Source organism: Cordyceps javanica, chromosome 5 (genome assembly GCF_051103115.1).
Source record: "Cordyceps javanica chromosome 5, complete sequence".
In the NCBI taxonomy this organism is placed as follows: domain Eukaryota; kingdom Fungi; phylum Ascomycota; class Sordariomycetes; order Hypocreales; family Cordycipitaceae; genus Cordyceps; species Cordyceps javanica.
The window spans coordinates 2,467,266-2,485,282 of NC_139299.1; the positions used below are offsets into that span (position 1 = coordinate 2,467,266).

At 54.0% G+C, this 18,017-nt stretch overlaps 7 protein-coding genes across 7 annotated transcripts; 5 read left to right on the top strand and 2 right to left on the bottom strand.

The window, feature by feature from the left end:
* Nucleotides 1-1,497: 1,497 nt before the first annotated feature.
* On the top strand, nt 1,498-3,180 carry V2A60_007980 (3-oxoacid CoA-transferase; the record flags this gene model as incomplete). Its single annotated transcript, XM_083259260.1, has 3 exons — nt 1,498-1,557; nt 1,626-2,993; nt 3,049-3,180. 3 exons carry the CDS (start codon nt 1,498-1,500, stop codon nt 3,178-3,180), a joined length of 1,560 nt encoding a protein of 519 aa, XP_083115386.1.
* Nucleotides 3,181-3,647: 467 nt separating this feature from the next.
* V2A60_007981 (uncharacterized protein) lies at nt 3,648-5,177 on the top strand (the record flags this gene model as incomplete). The annotated part of the gene is made up of 2 exons (XM_083259261.1): nt 3,648-3,901; nt 3,998-5,177. The coding sequence occupies 2 exons, from the start codon at nt 3,648-3,650 to the stop codon at nt 5,175-5,177; spliced, it is 1,434 nt and encodes a 477-aa protein (XP_083115387.1).
* A 1,359-nt stretch (nt 5,178-6,536) lies between these two features.
* V2A60_007982 (casein kinase substrate phosphoprotein PP28-domain-containing protein) lies at nt 6,537-7,418 on the top strand (the record flags this gene model as incomplete). The annotated part of the gene is made up of 3 exons (XM_083259262.1): nt 6,537-6,609; nt 6,693-7,234; nt 7,305-7,418. The coding sequence occupies 3 exons, from the start codon at nt 6,537-6,539 to the stop codon at nt 7,416-7,418; spliced, it is 729 nt and encodes a 242-aa protein (XP_083115388.1).
* A 630-nt stretch (nt 7,419-8,048) lies between these two features.
* V2A60_007983 (surfeit locus protein 6-domain-containing protein) lies at nt 8,049-9,931 on the top strand (the record flags this gene model as incomplete). The annotated part of the gene is made up of 3 exons (XM_083259263.1): nt 8,049-8,069; nt 8,202-8,285; nt 8,396-9,931. 3 exons carry the CDS (start codon nt 8,049-8,051, stop codon nt 9,929-9,931), a joined length of 1,641 nt encoding a protein of 546 aa, XP_083115389.1.
* Nucleotides 9,932-11,231: 1,300 nt separating this feature from the next.
* V2A60_007984 (Golgi phosphoprotein 3-domain-containing protein) lies at nt 11,232-12,536 on the bottom strand (the record flags this gene model as incomplete). Its single annotated transcript, XM_083259264.1, has 4 exons — nt 11,232-11,321; nt 11,406-11,857; nt 11,930-12,176; nt 12,267-12,536. 4 exons carry the CDS (start codon nt 12,534-12,536, stop codon nt 11,232-11,234), a joined length of 1,059 nt encoding a protein of 352 aa, XP_083115390.1.
* A 981-nt stretch (nt 12,537-13,517) lies between these two features.
* V2A60_007985 (uncharacterized protein) lies at nt 13,518-14,552 on the bottom strand (the record flags this gene model as incomplete). Its single annotated transcript, XM_083259265.1, has 1 exon — nt 13,518-14,552. The coding sequence occupies one exon, from the start codon at nt 14,550-14,552 to the stop codon at nt 13,518-13,520; it is 1,035 nt and encodes a 344-aa protein (XP_083115391.1).
* Nucleotides 14,553-15,607: 1,055 nt separating this feature from the next.
* Nucleotides 15,608-17,934, top strand: V2A60_007986 (translation initiation factor 2; the record flags this gene model as incomplete). Its single annotated transcript, XM_083259266.1, has 3 exons — nt 15,608-15,632; nt 15,704-17,716; nt 17,783-17,934. 3 exons carry the CDS (start codon nt 15,608-15,610, stop codon nt 17,932-17,934), a joined length of 2,190 nt encoding a protein of 729 aa, XP_083115392.1.
* Between the last annotated feature and the right edge of the window lie 83 nt (nt 17,935-18,017).

Here is an 18,017-nt window from a genome sequence, read left to right on the forward strand (position 1 = left end):
GCGGGGCGATAAGCCGATAAGGGACGTGGCGGCAGTGACACCTGAACAGGCGGACGGAGGTTAAAAAGAGAGCTTGGTGAGATTACCAGTAGGTTTCTCGTAGAATTTTTTAATGCATCAGCCGTGCAGTGATATTGCATCTATTGCCACTCTCAGTTCTGACAGAGAGTGCGAGCGGACTTTGTAAAGCATCGTGGCAAAGCAACGCGCTGTGCAGCAGCATCATTGAAACTGTGGAAGGGTAAAAAAGAGAAATTCACCGTTCTTCACCTCTGACATGTTTTCTAATGTTCTTACTGCAATGTGCTTGCTTTTCTTTGCTTTTCTTTGCGTTGATTTGCTTTGCGTTGCTTTGCTCTTATCATTCTTATCGCAACATTGGGCGCCAATAACATCATGTCGGCCACCCTGCGCCACTAACAGTTATGTCAAGAGAAGCGTATGACAGGCACCGTCATTATTGCTTTTTTGACGAGGCACGTTTCTCTTCAGTAGAAGTGAATACGAATCCCATTGGTTTCGAGCAGGGATGGGAACGTACCCCAAACTAAAAGCTGGCACAACGCTTATCCGTCCGCATTCCGATGTTCGGAGCGGGCGACTTGTAAACCGCCGGAGAGGCAAACTATAAGTACAATATTGCTAAGAGATGACTGAATGGCCATAGCTAGTACTTACCAAGCTACGACGCAGATCCCGGCTGCTGGACTGCCGTTCCTTTATCCGACACGATAGTCGGAATGGACCGTTGGGCTAGGTGAGTGAGGGGCGGAAAGACGCTAGAAGATTGTGCGGGAACGGAAAGCATACCGGGAGTTGAATCGGGACCTGGGGCGAGGCTGGTTAAGAATCGAGAGATATCGTACCTGAAAGAATGTACCAAATACAGCTGACGATGGGATCATCTCATGCAATCGACTATTTCGGGTCTGTGTCCGGCCGTAATCTGTGTCTCTTCTTGGGACGCAAACAGGTGAGAAGCGCAGCTAACCGCATTCCGCCGGACGTTGTGCCTGTGCAGCGGTCGGGAGAGCAGGCGGAACAGTCCCGCCAGGAGTCTCTGTGGCTATTCTACCTTAATAGTTGGCTGTAATATTTAATTTGTTTAGTAGGTATAATGAAGGTGGCTTGCCTGCTGCCCACTAAAACAATCCCCGAAACTCGACCCTCTCCACTGTATTTAGTCCGTCTGCAGCTGGTAAAGGCGCTTCCCCAGCTTCTCCGACACCCCCGGAAAGTTGCGTTCCTCCCCCGGCCAGCTACGGTTCAAAAGCACTCGGCTTTCCGACGCCGCGTTTGGACTATGACTTCCTCTGCATGACATTACGCACCTTGCGCGCTTTGTCTTCTCTTGTTGCTTCGACCCTACCCATCTTGGACCTGGACTTCTTCCTTCTACTTCTTCTTCTTCCTCCTTGCCATTGAGGAGGACAGCCTTTCTACACTCAAGACACATCCTTCGCACCGTACGGCGACACTCTAGACACATCGGTCGCAATGCCTTCTACTGCCATGCGCATGCGCGCTTTGGGGGCCTTTGCCCGCCACGCGAGCAACGTGAGTCGCCTAACGCTGCAAGGATATCAATAATTGACCACGGGTCACTAACCGCCCGGCGCTCACAGCCCACGGCCGTTTTTGCCAGACAGTTCTCCGCCACCGCTCGCCGCGCGGAGATCAACAAGGTCCTCCCTTCCGCTGCCGAGGCCATCAAGGACTTGAAACCCAACACCACCCTCCTCTGTGGCGGTTTCGGTCTTTGCGGTGTCCCCGATACCCTGATTGACGAGGTCCTCAAGAAGCCCGAGATTAAAGGCCTGACTGCCGTCTCGAACAATGCCGGTACCGACAACTCCGGCCTCGGCAAGCTTCTCAAGACAAAGCAGGTCAAGAAGATGGTTGCCAGCTACATCGGCGAAAATAAGACCTTTGAGACCATGTACCTGACCGGTGAGGTCGAGCTTGAGCTTACCCCCCAAGGTACCCTCGCCGAGCGATGCGCCGCTGGTGGCAAGGGCATCCCCGCCTTCTACACCCCCGCCGCCTTCGGCACCGTTGTCCAGACCGGGGAATTGCCTCTCAAAAACAAGTCCGACGGCACCCCGGACGAGTACTCATACCCCAAGGATGTCAAGGTCTTCAACGGCAAATCCTACCTCCTAGAACACAGCATCGCCGGTGATTATGCCTTTGTCAAAGCCTACAAGGCTGATAAGCTGGGCAACTGCCAGTTCCGCCTCGCCGCCAACAACTTCAACGGTGCTATGGGCCGCAACGCCAAGGTGACCATTGTCGAGGCCGAGCACATCGTCGAACCTGGTGAGATTCCTCCCGAGGCCGTCCACCTGCCTGGTATCTACGTCAAGCGCGTCATCCAGAGCACTAGCCCCAAGAACATTGAAAAATTCACCTTCAGCAAGGATGAGAACGACCCTGAAGCCAAGGCTGCTCTTGGTACCGGCGAGACTGCTGCCAAGCGTGAGCGCATTGTTCGCCGTGCCGCCAAGGAGTTCAAGAACGGCATGTACGCTAATCTGGGTATCGGTATGCCTATGCTCGCTCCCGGTTTCGTCGGACCCGAGGTCGAAGTTCAGCTTCAGTCGGAGAATGGCATTCTCGGCCTCGGTCCCTACCCCAAGAAGGGTTCTGAGGATGCTGATCTGATCAATGCCGGCAAGGAGACTGTCACGCTCAACCCTGGTGCCGCTGTCTTTGGCAGTGAGGAGAGTTTTGGCATGATTCGTAGCGGTCGCGTCGACCTCACAATCCTCGGCGCCATGCAGGTCAGCGCCAACGGTGACCTCGCCAACTGGATGCTCCCCGGAAAGGTCAAGGGCTTCGGCGGCGCCATGGATCTTGTCAGCAACCCGTCTGCCACCAAGGTCGTCGTCACCATGGAACACACCGACAAGAAGGGCAATCCCAAGATCATGAAGCAGTGCGCGTTCCCTCTAACCGGACGCGCATGTGTTTCGCGAATCATTACTGAGCTCGTACGTAACTCTATGCTGTCAATACCGTCCTTTTTTACTAACGACATTTTTCTAGGGTGTCTTTGACGTCGATTTCGCCAAGGGTCTTACCCTCATTGAGATTGCTGACGGTGTTACTGTTGATGAAATTAAGAGCAAAACCGAGGCTCCCTTCAAGGTTGCCGACGACTTGAAGCCGATGCTGTAAATTTTGTGTCATTGTATCAATTTATGAAGATCTATGTCTGATTTTTATGTATGGTGGAATATTCTGTGCATCTGTTGGGTTTGGTTCCCAGAGCAGTTGCCGCATCGTCGGGCGTTTTGATTTTCGTTTCGCCTGTCATTAGCATATTTTCAACGAAGCGATAAATACCGTCTTATCCATCCGAACTGCATACCAGAGGGGGGAAATCGCGTCTCATAGCTGTCGGGCTGTCTTTTTTTTTATCCATTTTTTTACGCGCGGCAGTAAGCAGGCGATTTTGACCCGTGATTGACCTGGCCACTGCTGACGAGGCTTTTGGCGCTGACAAACAAACCCGAGCCAAATAGCCCAACACCAACGGCCGGCTCTGCAGGAACCCCCCCCCCCCCCGGGGCCCGCTTCGAATTCTATTTCATCCTTCGTTAAATGCCATTTCCTTTGAAGTCGCCATATAGTACTATGTCACCATGTATGATAGCCTCTCCGGTATGTCCATCAACTACTGGACTGTGCCGGCCCGCCTCCCGACGACACCAGGGAGCCTCGACTGGTCGCGCGTCGCACCCTTGAAGTCTCACGAGCCTCCAGGGAAGCAGGCACGCCCACTCGTGGACATGGCGATCCGCGTTGTTGCGAAGAACATTGGCCAAGTATCGAAGGAGCTCCTGGAACCCATCCCAGCACGGGTTCTCTGGCGACTTTGGCGGTTCCTGGAAGCCAGGTTCGTCCATCCAATCTCACCACCCTACACCGCTCTACGCAGCCGACATCATCACACGCCGCCTTATCTATCGTTCCGCTAATGTCTGATCTCTAGAGGGGGCGTTTGCTTGCATGCGTGGAAAATCTTCTCTGACATCCTCATGATTGACGGCCAGGAGGATCCAGTGCTCGGCCTGTACCGGTTCCGGCAACATGTTTGTCGACCAGAGGAGGAACTGAAGCTGTACACCCAGCCGCTCAACTCTGCGTCTGTGGAGTTCATTACACACATGACTATCTCTGGTGACTGCCTATTTACAGGAAATGAGCTCTTGTCGCTGGCCGACATGAAGAATCTTGGCGTGCTGGAACTCATCAAGCCCGCTGATGACATCTTGGCCTCGTATCCTCATGTGAGCGATCGCATTGTCCGAGGCTGGTCGGAAGCTGTGGATCCTTTCCCATTACTACGAGTCTTGCGGATATGGGGCGATCGGTCTGTTACTGAGGTGTCGTTGCGATGGGCTGCAAAGTTCCCGTCACTGGTGCTCTACGACGTTATGGCAGGCAAGGATGACTGGACGTCTGCATATGAAGAAGCCGGGGCGACAGGGTGGACGGTATCTCAGCAAGTAACTAGGGCAGAGGATGCGTCGATTTTACGATATCTTATGCTCCTTGCGCCTGGTGAAGATATGCCTATGAGCCGGTTCTCAGACGTGTCAAGGAGTATTGACGTCGATTTGATCAACTTGTCCAGTGACCCGCGCTGCGTGCTGAAACGGGTGCCGTACGGCGAAGCGCCGCCGCTTCTTGACTATCTCGTGGATCCGGCCAAGGTGTCTATAAAGCAGCCTACCTTTCATCGCAGGCCGGTGCCGAAGCAGCTCCAGTTTTGTCACGAAACCGCTTTTGAGACATGGGCATTTTGGTTATATTCCCTTATTGGACAACTTTCCGGCGACCGCGACCTGAAAAGCAGGGGTGTCGGGCCGGAGCAGCAGACGGTCGTCGGACCGTTTGTGCTGCCATCAAAGCCCATGGCGAGCGTATTTCTTGGCCACAGTGGCCAGGGCGGCATCTCCAGCAAGCCTTCATATATCAGCAGGGGATTGTTTGCCACGAAACGCTTTACGTTCACTAGGCTCAGCATTCTAGACGGTATCATTCCATTGAACACCAGAGTGGCAGAAGGGTCGGTAAACCCTGCAACATCAATGTCAAGGCGGCAGCCGACGTCCTTGAAGAATAATAAGCGAAGACGGATTGAGGACGTCTTGGGCTCCTTTGGCTGATCTATTGCGGCCTCTGATAACCGTGGGCCTAAGGGGAATTTGAGATGTGATGCGTCTCAATAGACTTGTGCTCTGCCGGCGAAACAGAGCCACTCGCAGGCATTTAAAGGAGACATTATGTGGCTTTGATAGCAGGCGCCCTGTACTATACAGCGCCTCATTGTATAATTTTACGTTGTGTCGAGCTGCAGGGCATTTTTGCGGGCGCAAATACCCTCGTGCGCATAGATCTAATATAATCCAAAGAAAAAAAAAAGAATAAAAATGTACCACCGGTAAAATTTATCTGCCCAAAACGGGAAAACAGCAGGACAGAGGGTAAAACGGCGAAATTAGTCTCTCCTCCAGTTTCCCCTCCAGTCTCATTCATGGTGTAATGAATGCCAGAGTGAATATGAAGGATTAAATGTATTTTCTAGTAGGTTGAAGAAGAGAAGAAGAGAAACAAACCAAAGTCGGGTGGTTGAGCCCGGTTTTCTAGTGACTGGCAGACAGGGAGCGGAAGAATGATCAGCCATTTTTCCGAAGGTTGTCCTGTGGCTGCTTCTGTGGCACAGGCCCTGGCAGGATTTTCCACCATTTTTCACCCCACCAGCCACTACATAGGTAGGTGCATCAGTGACTCCCTGGCTGCCTGGCGCTGGGTACCACTGCATCTGAGAGGCTGCTAAGTAGGTACCTAGGTACCCGGTACCTAAGGCAGGTAGCATTACGCCTGCAGGGGTCATTACCTTGGCTCTCAGTGGCTGGCCTGGCGCTGCCAGCGGATGCTCCCGCTATTTTTATACTCTTGAGGGAAAGCATATTTTGCGGCAAGCGGCCCGTTGGTAGAGCATTGCAGTCCATATTGAGCGGCCAATTGTAATTCGAGACGCGAGGAGCAAATCAATATGATCTTGCATTATATCGCCAATTTTTTCATGCCGAAAAAGGGCATCTCCCTTTGTTGTGAGGCGCCGTGTGAGTCCTGTAGCATCACCGCCTGCCTTGATATGGATGCCCCTCCACGGGTTGAGTCACGCACTGCCTCAATTTGAGTCACAGCAATGGCTCTTTCGAAAAAGATTAATCTTGAGGCGTACAGTAGCATGTCAAAATCAGCGGCGGGAATCATAATCCTTTATATACCCCTGATTGTATCACCGTCCCGTCTTGTTTTAGTCCGCTTCCCTGACCTGCTTTGTGTGCTACATTTCTGCCCGAGTCGCCCTGTCGTACCCCGCCAACCTGCTACCCCGCCTCCATCACCAGCGCATCAGGCTTGCAATCTCTGTCTTGAACCTCTCTCCCCCTCTCCTCCAACACCTCACACACTCATATCCGCACCACACACTGTACACCTGCCAGCCATCTTCGAATATGCCTTCTTCTTCAGCACCAGCAACAAGCTCCCGCGGCCGCGGTGGCAAATTTAAGAAGTATACCCGTGGAGGTTCGTTTGTCAGGCAGCTCGCATGCCCCTCCTAAAAGGCTTTTTCCTCTTCGAGTTTAATGCTAACGACGCTGTCCTTTCAGGTGGTCGACACTTCTCTCGCGATCTTCAACCCACCAATGCCGACGGCAACGAGGTCAGCATGTGGAGCGCCGACGCCCAGCACAGCGATGAAGAAGACGACGAAGAGTCTGAGGAGGAGTCCTCCGACGAGGATACCGGCAAGGTTGCACCCGCTGCCGATGCCAGCCGCGAAGATCGCAAAGCTCTGAAAAAGGCTAAGAAACAGGCTGCGATAGCCAAGTCCCACGGCCACACTGTTGAGGTCGGCGACATGCCTTCGAGCGACGACGACAGCGATAATGACATGCCCGCCAATCCCAACCACTCCAAGGCCGCTCGCAAGCAGACGACCGCCAAGAGTGGCGTCGATGAAATCACCGAAGGCGTTTCCAAGATGAACGCCCCTGGCAACCGCAAAGAGCGCGAGGCCTTGGAGGCCCAGGCCGCCAAGGAGCGCTACCTGAAGCTGCAGGCCGAGGGGAAGACTGACCAGGCCAAGGCCGATCTGGCCCGTCTTAAGCTCATCCGTGAGCAGCGTGCGGCCGAGGCTGAGCGTAGACAGGTAAGCAGACTACCACTCCATCAACGCACATAATGTATGGAGGAGGCAGCTAACGCACTTGTCGCACAAGGCCGAGAAGGAGGAGAAGGAAGCACAAGATAAGGCCCGTAAGACCGAGATTGAGGCCCGGGAGAAGAAGCTTCGCGAAGCTGCTGCTGCTCCTAAGAAGGGAAAGAAGAAATAGGCCAATCGCTTTGAAGCAGAGCGGTCGTTTCGACGGTCACCTGGGTACTGAACCTGCACCCGTGTATATATAAAGACCTGCAATCACACGAACTGCAGACTTTGATGATTCGAATGGCTACACGCCATATTTAGAATACAATACTACCTATTATCGAGCAGGTATTGCCGTCTAAATCATTTGTTCCGCTCGACGACGTAATTTGTGCAAGGTGACTCAGCTGTAGCGCTGAGTTGCACGTCATACCTAGTTCTATACGGTACGGAATGTTTACAGCTAGCTCACTCGTACCAGTTGGGTATTCACGACAGTTTATAGTCCTTGAAACCACAGACAGCACAAGTACTTCTTTTTTTTTTATAACATTTCCGATTGTGTCAGCGCCGTTGCCAAATATTTGGCCAAGTCTGTTATCGATTACCCCACACTTGGTTCATGGCTCAGCCACTCAAGAGGCGCCGCCAGCAAATGTCGACAAAAAAATTCCCAGCCCGCTAAAAAAAAATCCGCCTCCAGTCGCCGACCGCTTCACCACCTCGAAGAACTGCAGTTGTGAAGATTCTGTGCAGCGTGCAATTATTTACGACGAGCGCATAATCAGAAACAGAGCAGTTCTTTCGAGACTTCAACATGACAGAAGCGTCGCTGCAGGTTCGTGGACACCCGTTCCACCACTGCAGGCATCCAACCTGCGTGCCGCCCAGCTCACAGACTTTTCTTACCTGCCTGCCTGAGCTGGGCAGGTGGCCACACCGAGACTGCAGGCTAACAAGTCGACTCTAGGATCGGTTGCGCGATCATGCAAAGGCTTTTAACGGCCTCTTGAGCCTTATTCCGGCTAAGCAGTACTACGGAGAAGACACCAGCGTACGTTCTTGACCGTTTTCAAGGCCTGCTCCATCCCGGCCCGGCACTACCCAGTCGTGACCTTGAGAAAGCCTACCCACCATCTCCTATGCTAACTGTCTTCTTTTAAGGACCAATGGAGGAAAAAGAAGCAAACAAAGAAGGAAGCGGCGGCTGCCCGCCGAGGAAAACTTGATCCCGACAGCGACCTAAATAAAAATGCGAAAGAAGTCATGGACGAACGTGCCCGAAACAAGCGCAAGCAGCGTCAAGAGGAGGAAGATGACGAAGATGTGGAGGAGCGAGAAGATGACGAAGAGGACTCTTTCGTCGCCATGGAGGGTGTCGAGGCCGAACAGCCTGGTCAGGGCTTAAGAAAGGCAACCGAAAAGCCCAACAAGAAACAAAAGGTCGAACCCGCGAAAAGTGATGACGAGTCGGGCGTCGAGGTAGATGGTGGAGAGGGGGAGGAAATTCCTGCGGCTGAGGAGGCAAAGTTGTCCAAGAAAGAACAAAAAAAGGTCGCCAAGCGCGAGCGCAAAGCCGAAAAGAAAGCCATCAAAGACCAAGGAGGTGTTGACATACAGCACACACCAAGCGCCAAGTCATCCAAAGATCAAGAAGCTAGGGAGACTCCCAAGACAAAGAAACAAAAGCCCAACAATGAAACTGAAGCCGCTACTGAAGCTGATATAGCTGAAGACGAGGTCATGCCCGACGCTAAAGAGCATTCGGGCTTTGCTGCCAACCTCGATGTCGTTGGCCTCGACGCCAAGGACGACTCCGAAGCTGTTTCGGAACCTCACTCTCCCACTTTTGACGCCACCGAGCCGGCTAGCACCACCACCTCCGTTTCCTCCACCATCCCTCCCTCCGAAAAGCCCAAGCACATTGTCATGCCCAAGGACACCTCAGCGCTCAAAGCCCGTCTAGCAGCCAAGATTGAAGCCCTCCGCGCCGCCAGAAAGGCTGACGGGCCGGACGGTAAGCCGATCCGCACGCGCCAGGAGCTCATCGAGGCGCGGCGCGAGAAGCAGGCGCAGCGCAAAGAGCACAAGAAGGAAATCCGCCGGCTCGCCAAGCTCGAGGAGGAGCGCAAACGCGAGGAGGCGCTCGCCTCCAACTCGCCCGGCATAATGAGCCCCGCCGTGGAGGAGGGCAGCTTTTCCTTTGGCCGCGTCGCCTTCGCCGACGGCTCGCAGATGTCGCACGACCTCAGCTACGTCCTCAACCAGGGAAAGCGCAAGGGCCCCTCGGATGCCAAGACTGCGCTGCTCAAGGTGCAGAACCAGAAGCGACGTCTCGAGGACATGGACGCGGAGACGCGCGCCGGCATCGCCGAGAAGGACGCGTGGCTGGCGGCAAGGCGCCGCGTCGAGGGCGAGAAGATCCGCGACGACGAGGCCACCCTCAAGAAGACGATCAAGCGCAAGGAGGCCGGCAAGAAGAAGAGCGAGAAGGCGTGGAGCGAGCGCCTCAAGGGCGTCTCGCAGGCACAAAAGGAGCGCGTCAAGAAGCGCGAGGACAACCTGCGCAAACGCCGTGACGAGAAGCTCACGGGCAAGGCCGGCAAGAAGAAGAAGGGCGGCGCCGGCGGTGGTGGCAAGAAGAAGGGCGGCCGGCCGGGCTTCGAAGGCAGCTTTGGTGTGGGCGGGCGCAAGAAGTAAACAATGTTGTTGTTATCTGCTCCTTCATCTTGCTTACTGGTGTATCTTCATTGTCCTCGGATCGCAAGGAAGGAAACGAGGAGAGAGTTTTCTTGTATTACACACTATGACTACGAAGGGGAAGGGAGGTTATCAAAGTGGACAAAAAAGGGCATTTGTCGTTGACCGTGTTGCAAAATATCTGCCTGGCGTTTTTGGTGTTTATTGCCGTCATTTTTTTTTCCGGCTGCATCTATTTTTTTGGGTTTACTTGTGCGTGGATACTTCTTTTCTCCTCCATGCAATCATTCTGTTCCTTTTCTTATGGTCTCCGTGACGATTCTTGGCACGCTTTTCTTCTTTGTCCTTCTTTGGGGTAAATACAACTCTTTTGAGACCAAGAGCGATAACTGACAAAGCGAAACAAGCGCAACAAGCGATGTCTGCCTCCTCTTTTCGGTATATGGACATTTTTTGGAAGAAAAGAGAAAGGAGAGGGTTTAAAAAAAGTAAATAACAAGATTCATTTAAAAAAAAAAAGGTTCAGACTACATTTGCGTTGTGAATGGTTTCAATTTCATGCTGCTTAGGCATATAGAGAGAAGCACAGGGCCCGGCGACACGTCGTCGACTAACATCAATCATTCAAGCCCCGTGTCAATTTCCTCGAAACGTTTGCTCAGCAAGCAACAGGAAAACAAGTGAATAAAAATCAGGAGAAAACAAGAAAAGGAACAAAATCAATAATCAATGCCAACTATGCCTCATATCTGGTCGAAATCATCTTTCTGCAACCCAAAAAAAGAAGGAACTCTGTCCCTCCCCATCCCTCAACACAAACCACCAGGAATACACACACACACACACACCTTCCACTGTATTCCATTGTGATGGCCGTTTTTTTTTTAATTAGCCACGAGGATATAAAAGACGGGGGGGCGCAAGAGTAAAAAAACGAAGAGAGGGAAGTACACTGGTGACATGAAAGCATGAAGAAGGACGTCCAAAAACTAGCCGGGGAGATGCAGATAGGGGGTGGTGGTGATGGTGAGAATTAAGAATGATATATAGATGGCGAGTCGAGTTCCCTTTGTTTTCCTTCTCTCCGCGTCGTCCTGCATCTCTCAGGAGCAACTCGATTCCTTTTGCGAAGCACACTTGGAGGTTTTTAGATCGATTGTCGAGGTTAGTTTCGTTTGCTTAATATGCGTGATGAAAAATCATTTTCTACATCCTTGTCTACCAAGATGTGCTTCGCCGACTGGCAGTCGTGGGTAGGGATCGATTTTTTTTATTCGTCGTCGTTCAGTGTGTGAGTCGTCTATAGGAGCGAGTCGAGGCGCGTGAATACGCTCAAACACGCGGCTACAACCTCCAATTGCAACTCCTTGTCCTTGGCCTTTCCAAGCTCCTGTTTTCGTGATTAGTGTCGTGATCCGCATTGGTCCTTCCCGTTCCACTCGTACGTAACGGGAAGTTTTCATATCCGACATACCTCGCTGATGACCTGGGGCAGGTTCGCTCCGATGCCGTTCGTGGTCGCCTTCTTGCCAAAAGGCCATTGGCTGTAGTCGGCGAGGAGCTCGTCGGTCTGGGCAAAGGCGCGCTCGCGGGCCTCGTGGCCGAGCGTCGACAGCGCATTCTCGAGGACGTTGGCGGCGTAGGCGGCGCAGACCATGCACACGGTGCGCAGGTAGCGAAACTCGAGGTTCTCCGGCAGGAACTGGCTGTCGTTGAGCACCACGGTGCGCTGGGTCAGGACGTTACGGACGCGACGGCGCAGCTCCTCCTTGGCGCCGCCGTCGGCGACGGGGTGCGTAGCCATGTCGAAGAGCAAGAAGTTGCGCTTTTCCGTGCGCAGGATGCCCTTGTCCACGAGACCCTTAGCGAGACGTTCGCGGACTTGCTTGAGCTGGTAACCGATCTTCATCAGGTTCCATGTCTCTCCTGCCATGTGCGAAAAAAAAAAGTCAGCCTTGTCGGCGTTGAAACTCCTCAAGAGTTAGCCTGCAGTCTTACCGCTCATCAGGTCAATCCAGGAGCTGACGCTCATCTTTTCGCTTTGCTTCATCATCTTTAGGGCCTCGTCGAGGAGGACCTCGCCCGTAAGAGTGTCATCTATAACTTCGATGTTGCGATCGGCAGGCGGGAACCGTCTTCGCGAGGGGTCCTTTTCCATGCTGATGCGCCCGCGGAAGGCCAGCTCCAGGACAATGCATCCTCGTAGCGCATAAGAAATGTTGTCATTCCAGAAGGAGAGGTAGCCCTGTAGTTTGACATGTTAGAGTCGAGTCCGATTGGTACCGAAGCAGCCCGGCGCCGCAGCCGCTCGGGCGAAGCGAGCGTCGCTCCTTACCTGCTTGTCCTTGAGTCCGAGCAGGAGAATCTCCTCCATCATTGTCAGCTTGGGCTGCTTGCTGCGCTCGGCGCTCTCGCTCATATCTCGAGGATCAAAGGCAATCTTGTGGCCATTCTCGCCGTTCTCGTAGCTCGTCTCGGGGCCATTGTCCTTGACGTTGTATGACGAGTTGGCTCTGGCGGCGGCATTGCTGCCCTCGCCATCGTTGGCCACCGGTGTGCCAGCACCGCCGGCGCCACGGCGTCTGGTGAGGCCTGAGCTAGACATTTCGCGGTCCGGGGGAAAAGCGGCAGTCTTTGATGAGAGCCAAAGGGGGAATGTTGCGGTGTCGAAGGGTGGTCGGTTGCCGGGGGGGCTCTGCCGTTTTTTTTTTTTGTTGAAGGGGAAGCGGGACGGCGCCAGGGACCGCTGCCGAAAATGGGTTCACACGAAAGGGGACCGGCGGCTGGTGTGTTAGTGGCTGTTCGTTGTGCGACGTCGGATAGGATGAACGAGACAGAAATCGAGGGATGAGAAGCGGCGCAGGGGTAAAGGGCGATGTTTTGGGCGAGCAATTATCGTCAGCGGTTCCACCGAGAGCCCTGGCGACCGAATGAGGCTGATTGACTGATGAGTGGCCGCGCGAGCAATAAGGGTTGGCTGGCACTTGGCGGGCGATGGCCACTTGGCGCGTGTCCTCGGTGGGTTCAGGATGGAGGGGCCGCCCAGGGGCAGAAACTTAGTACGGCACGATGTAGTGGTGACGCGGTTGGATCAAGACTTTTCTTCTAAATTAAAAGTGAATTTCATATTCATCACTACTGTACATCAAGATATCCGTTACCCTTACAACCACGCTTCGCAATCAGCTCCGAGCTTGTTGAGTAGAGGTGGCCAACTGTCGCGTGGTCTTTTTGGTTCGGCCTTGTTAGACATTCGGCCTACTTACCTACTTACCTGGGCGCCTACCTACTGAGTACACTCGTAATGGTACCTTCGTACCTAGGTACTAGGTACCGACCTAAGTAGCCAAGTAACCGTCGGCTGCCACCGTGGCCACTGCGCGCGCCCGACCATGTAATAGACGACGTCGCTTCATGTCGGTTGCTCCCTCTCCCGCATCAGATGCTACTGATACCGACCTGCAGACTCTATGTTCAATTTGTTTATGGACTACGCCATGCATGAGCTAGTTGAACGAGTAAGTATCATCTGGCCCTGAGTCGCTCTGTGTATGCCTGCTTCCTACCAGTACTTGGTCGTCCTCCCCTAGTCCAGCTTGTCGCCATCTTCCCCAACTGTGTCCTTCCATAGCTTATCAAAGTCGACGCCTTGTCCCTCAAACAGTTCTCGGATCTTCCTAGCGGCTGCCTCCTGCTTCTCGGGCCCGAACCCGCCAGGCTGCGTCGCCTCAAACTGCACAATCTCCACCCAGCGGTAGAAGAGATCCTCTTTGCCCATCGACGACAGAGCGTCGCGAAATGCAAACACTTGTCGTCGTTTCTGCTCCTCCTCGGTTGATGCACCCAGCTTCAGATCGTAGCTGAGCCAGCCGTAGTCCTGGTGGTGCACAAAGACTGCGTTTCTGAACACGTCCAGTGCCACCTCCTTCCCATCTACCATCCTGTGCGCCGCAACCATGAGCTTCCAGTCCAGGTCCCAGTTGTTATTCATCAGGAGATAACCAGTCTTTTGCTCCTGCAGCATCGGTGCCGTAGCCTGAGCCACGTAGCCTGTGAAGATCTTGTTTGAGTCCCGCTCCTCGATGACATCGCCCAACACTGCCTGCCAGTCTCGGCTGCGGCGCACGTAAATCTCCTTTTCGCGGAATCCAACTGCCCATCGCCACTTGACCGGACTGCCGTGTGTTTGTCCGGCCACGAATTCCACTGGCCACGGCCAGATGAAGACGAAGAGCATGAGATCAAGAAACATGTTGAATCCGCGCTTGGTAATCTCCCATCCTAGCTCCGACCAAGTCGTCGTCGTCGCCCCTACAAAGGTGGATGCATGTTGAGCCAGTGGCTTCACCAGAATGGTAAAGTAGTACGGTAGGATAAAGTACATGCGAAAAACGAAGGCAGCCGCGACAGCAACATTCATGAGCACCGGGACCACGAAGATTTTGCGCTTAAAGTTGGCTGGCTTTCCGTCAATGTGCGCGACGTACACGTGCTTCTTGGACAACCCTTTGGTGAATGGCTCCAGGACCTCGGGCACCTTTTTAAACGGAATTGGTGGTTCTCCATCTTTCCGTGTGCTTGCCGTCGCAGATGACTTTGTGGTACGCTTTCTGGGGGCCATGATGGGCGAGCAATTGATGTGCCGTAGTGAGATGCAGTGGCAAAGTTGACTTGTAGTCAAACGGGGCAGATGTAAGGAGCTCGGCCAACCTCAAAAGCATGCGCTTGTTCGAAAATCGCCAGCTAAAGACTCAGCAGCGAACTTGAATGGGCAATTTGATATACTATCGATATTTTAAAATACAACACCAAAGAAAATATCGGCATGGAGATTACCAGTATTTGGAGAACCGTTGCTGACCATTTTCCGGACTATCCCTGCCCCCGAGCTAGAAAACTCCACAGCCCATGTAGCTGCTGGAGTAGTTGATAATAAAGTAAAAGCTGCCTCGTCGCATTTATTAGCTCCGCGCATCTGCAGGACCTACAACGCAGCCAATTTGCGTCATTTGCAACATGCTTAGGACACATGCATGGCAGGCAAGTAGAGCAGCCTCATTGATACCACTAAACTAACAATATAGTAGCGAGGTCCGTTTGTGTGCACGGCATGCCGACAGGGCCGCTCTGTCGCCCAAATCCCACGCGGAATAGCAACAGGTGCCAGGCTTCCCAGGGGTGTCGCATCACCATGCACGACAGGATTGGGGGTCAATAGGCACTTTTCAACATCAGGTAGCTGCAGCAACCAGTCTAAACCGTCTTTCCCTGGCGGTTTCGCCGGTGGTGTTGGTACATTTGGAGGTTTCGCATCTAAAGTGAAGCCAGCCGCATCATCAGGACTGCTACCGCACGAGCTGGCCGCGCGCAAGACAGCTACGATAGTTCCGCCTAAGGCTGCGACACCGACATCCGAATCGGGGCCAGCGAGGTTTCGACAGCCCAGGCCATCCCGAAAACCCCGACCGGCGGACCCTACGAGGGACCAGAAGACATTGAAATCCAGGTCTGTTTTGGCCGACATACTTCGGTCCGATCGTCAGCCGCAGGATCCAACCACCCCAGCCTCTTGGTCCTCCAGTGACCGAAAAACGCACGGAACCGACACCGGCCGAAAATCCGGCGAATCGAACATTTGGGAAGAGCTTACAAAGAAAAAGAGAAGCCCTGTCCCTCATGCCAAAGGAGCTCAAGGATCAAGGTCTCTCGGGAAGGTTATAAAAGAAGAGCCCACGGACTTCTGGGCTGAATTGGACGACCAACAAGGTTCAGCGGAAGCGCAAAAAAGTCGGACTGTGCGCGAACGGCAATTGCCCAAGAAGCTACAAGGCAAATACGCAAACGTGCACAGTCATCCATCTCACGTCGGTGATGACCTCACTCCGTATAAAATACCGTCTGATACTTCCTCTGCAAAGCAAAAGAAGTCAAGATTTGACGAGGCGCTACCAGCTCGGGACGGTAAAAAGCCGAAAAAGGCAAAACGTCAGGAAGGCGGTCGCATAAACGCCGACGAAGGCTGGGAAGACGATGCGGATCGCTGGGAGGAGCTTCAGCAGCGGAAAAGAGCAAAGGAAGCTCGCAAAGCTGCCAAAGCTGAGAAACCAGAGGTGATTCCCATCTTCCTTCCTGAGTACATCAGTGCCACCGACTTGGCTCAAGCCCTCAAGCAGTCCGTGAACTCGTTCATGTCCGACATGGAGGAAATGGGCTTTGAGAACATTACAGGGGATACAGTAATGACTGGTGAGACGGCTGCCCTTGTTGCTATGGAGTATGGTTTTGAGCCCACAGTCGACGATGGCTCTCGACGAGACTTGCAGCCCGCGCCAATTCCCGAAGACATGTCGTCTCTGCCGTCGAGACCCCCTGTTGTAACCATCATGGGGCACGTCGATCACGGCAAGACGACTCTGCTCGATTATCTGCGCAAGTCTTCCGTAGCAGCTCAGGAGCACGGCGGGATTACACAGCACATTGGTGCTTTTGTTGTCAGCATGTCTACCGGGAAACAAATCACATTCCTCGACACCCCAGGCCACGCTGCATTCTTGTCTATGCGCCAACGTGGTGCCAACGTCACCGACATTGTCGTTCTCGTGGTGGCGGCTGATGACAGCGTCAAACCCCAAACTCTTGAGGCCCTCAAGCACGCCAGAGCTGCCAAGGTGCCCATTATCGTGGCAATTAACAAGATCGACAAGGAAGATGCACGCGTCGATCAAGTCAAGGCCGACCTATCACGCCACGGCGTCGAAATTGAGGATTACGGCGGTGATGTACAGGTCGTATGTGTCAGCGGTAAGACTGGCCAAGGCATGGATGAACTCGAGGAAAATATCGTCACATTATCAGAGATTCTTGACGTTCGCGCCGAGACCGACGGCATGGCGGACGGTTGGATCCTAGAGTCTAGCGTCAAGCAAGATGGCAAGGCCGCCACGGTACTCGTCAAGCGCGGCACACTGCGACTGGGTGACCACGTCGTCGCGGGCAAGACTTGGGCACGTATCCGCCTGCTGCGCAACGAAGCAGGCGTCGAGATCCACGAGGCTCCTCCCGGCACTCCAGTCGAGATCCTGGGCTGGCGCGAGCTGCCGCCGGCCGGCGAGATGGTTCTGCAAGCACACGACGAAGCCAAGGCCAAGACGGCTGTGGAATACCGCCTAGAGATGGCGGACCGGGAGGCGAACTCGGCCAACATTGCGGAGCAGGAGCAGCGGCAGCGCGAAAAGGCGGCCGCCGACGCCCTGGCCGCCGAAAGGGCCGTGCTGGGGGAAGAGGCCGGGGACGAGGTCGCGGTGCCCGGCACGCTGACTCAGAGCTTCATCGTCAAGGCCGACGTAGCGGGTTCAGTCGAGGCCGTGGCCGGCAGCATTCTAGAGCAGGGCAATCACGAGGTGCAGTCAAAGGTGCTGCGGTCGTCGGCTGGCCAGGTGACCGAGTACGACGTAGACCTGGCGGCGGCGTCGGGCAGCATCATCGTCAACTTCAACACGGCGGTGCCCCCGCACATCAAGCAGCGCGCCGACGACGCCGGCGTCCGTATCCTGGACCACACCGTCATCTACCACGTCGTCGACGACGTGCGCGCCGCGCTCGGCGACCTGCTGCCGCCGCTCGTCACGCAACGCGTGCAGGGCGAGGCCGACATCCTGCAGGTCTTTCCCATCAATGTCACCCGCCGCGTGGTTCGCAACATTGCCGGGTGCAGAGTGCGCAACGGCTCGCTCAAGAAGGGCAGCAAGGTCAAGGTCCTGCGCAAGGGCCGCGTCATTCACGAGGGTATGTTGCTGCGGGCTCACCTATTTTTCTGTGTCTGTTGACTAACTTGTTCTTTTTCTTCTTTAGGTGTCATTGACACGATCAAGCACGGCAAAAAGGACGTGCAGGAAATGGGCAAGGGCACAGAGTGCGGCATCGGTCTGGAGGATTTTGAAGACTTTCAGGAGGACGACCAGCTGCAGACGTACGAGGTCATCTCGGAGAAACGCCAGCTGTAGACGCATGTGCAATATTGTATACATCGAATGTAAAACAAAAAACAGGGACCAGGCTCATAAAATGATATTATAGATGTATTATA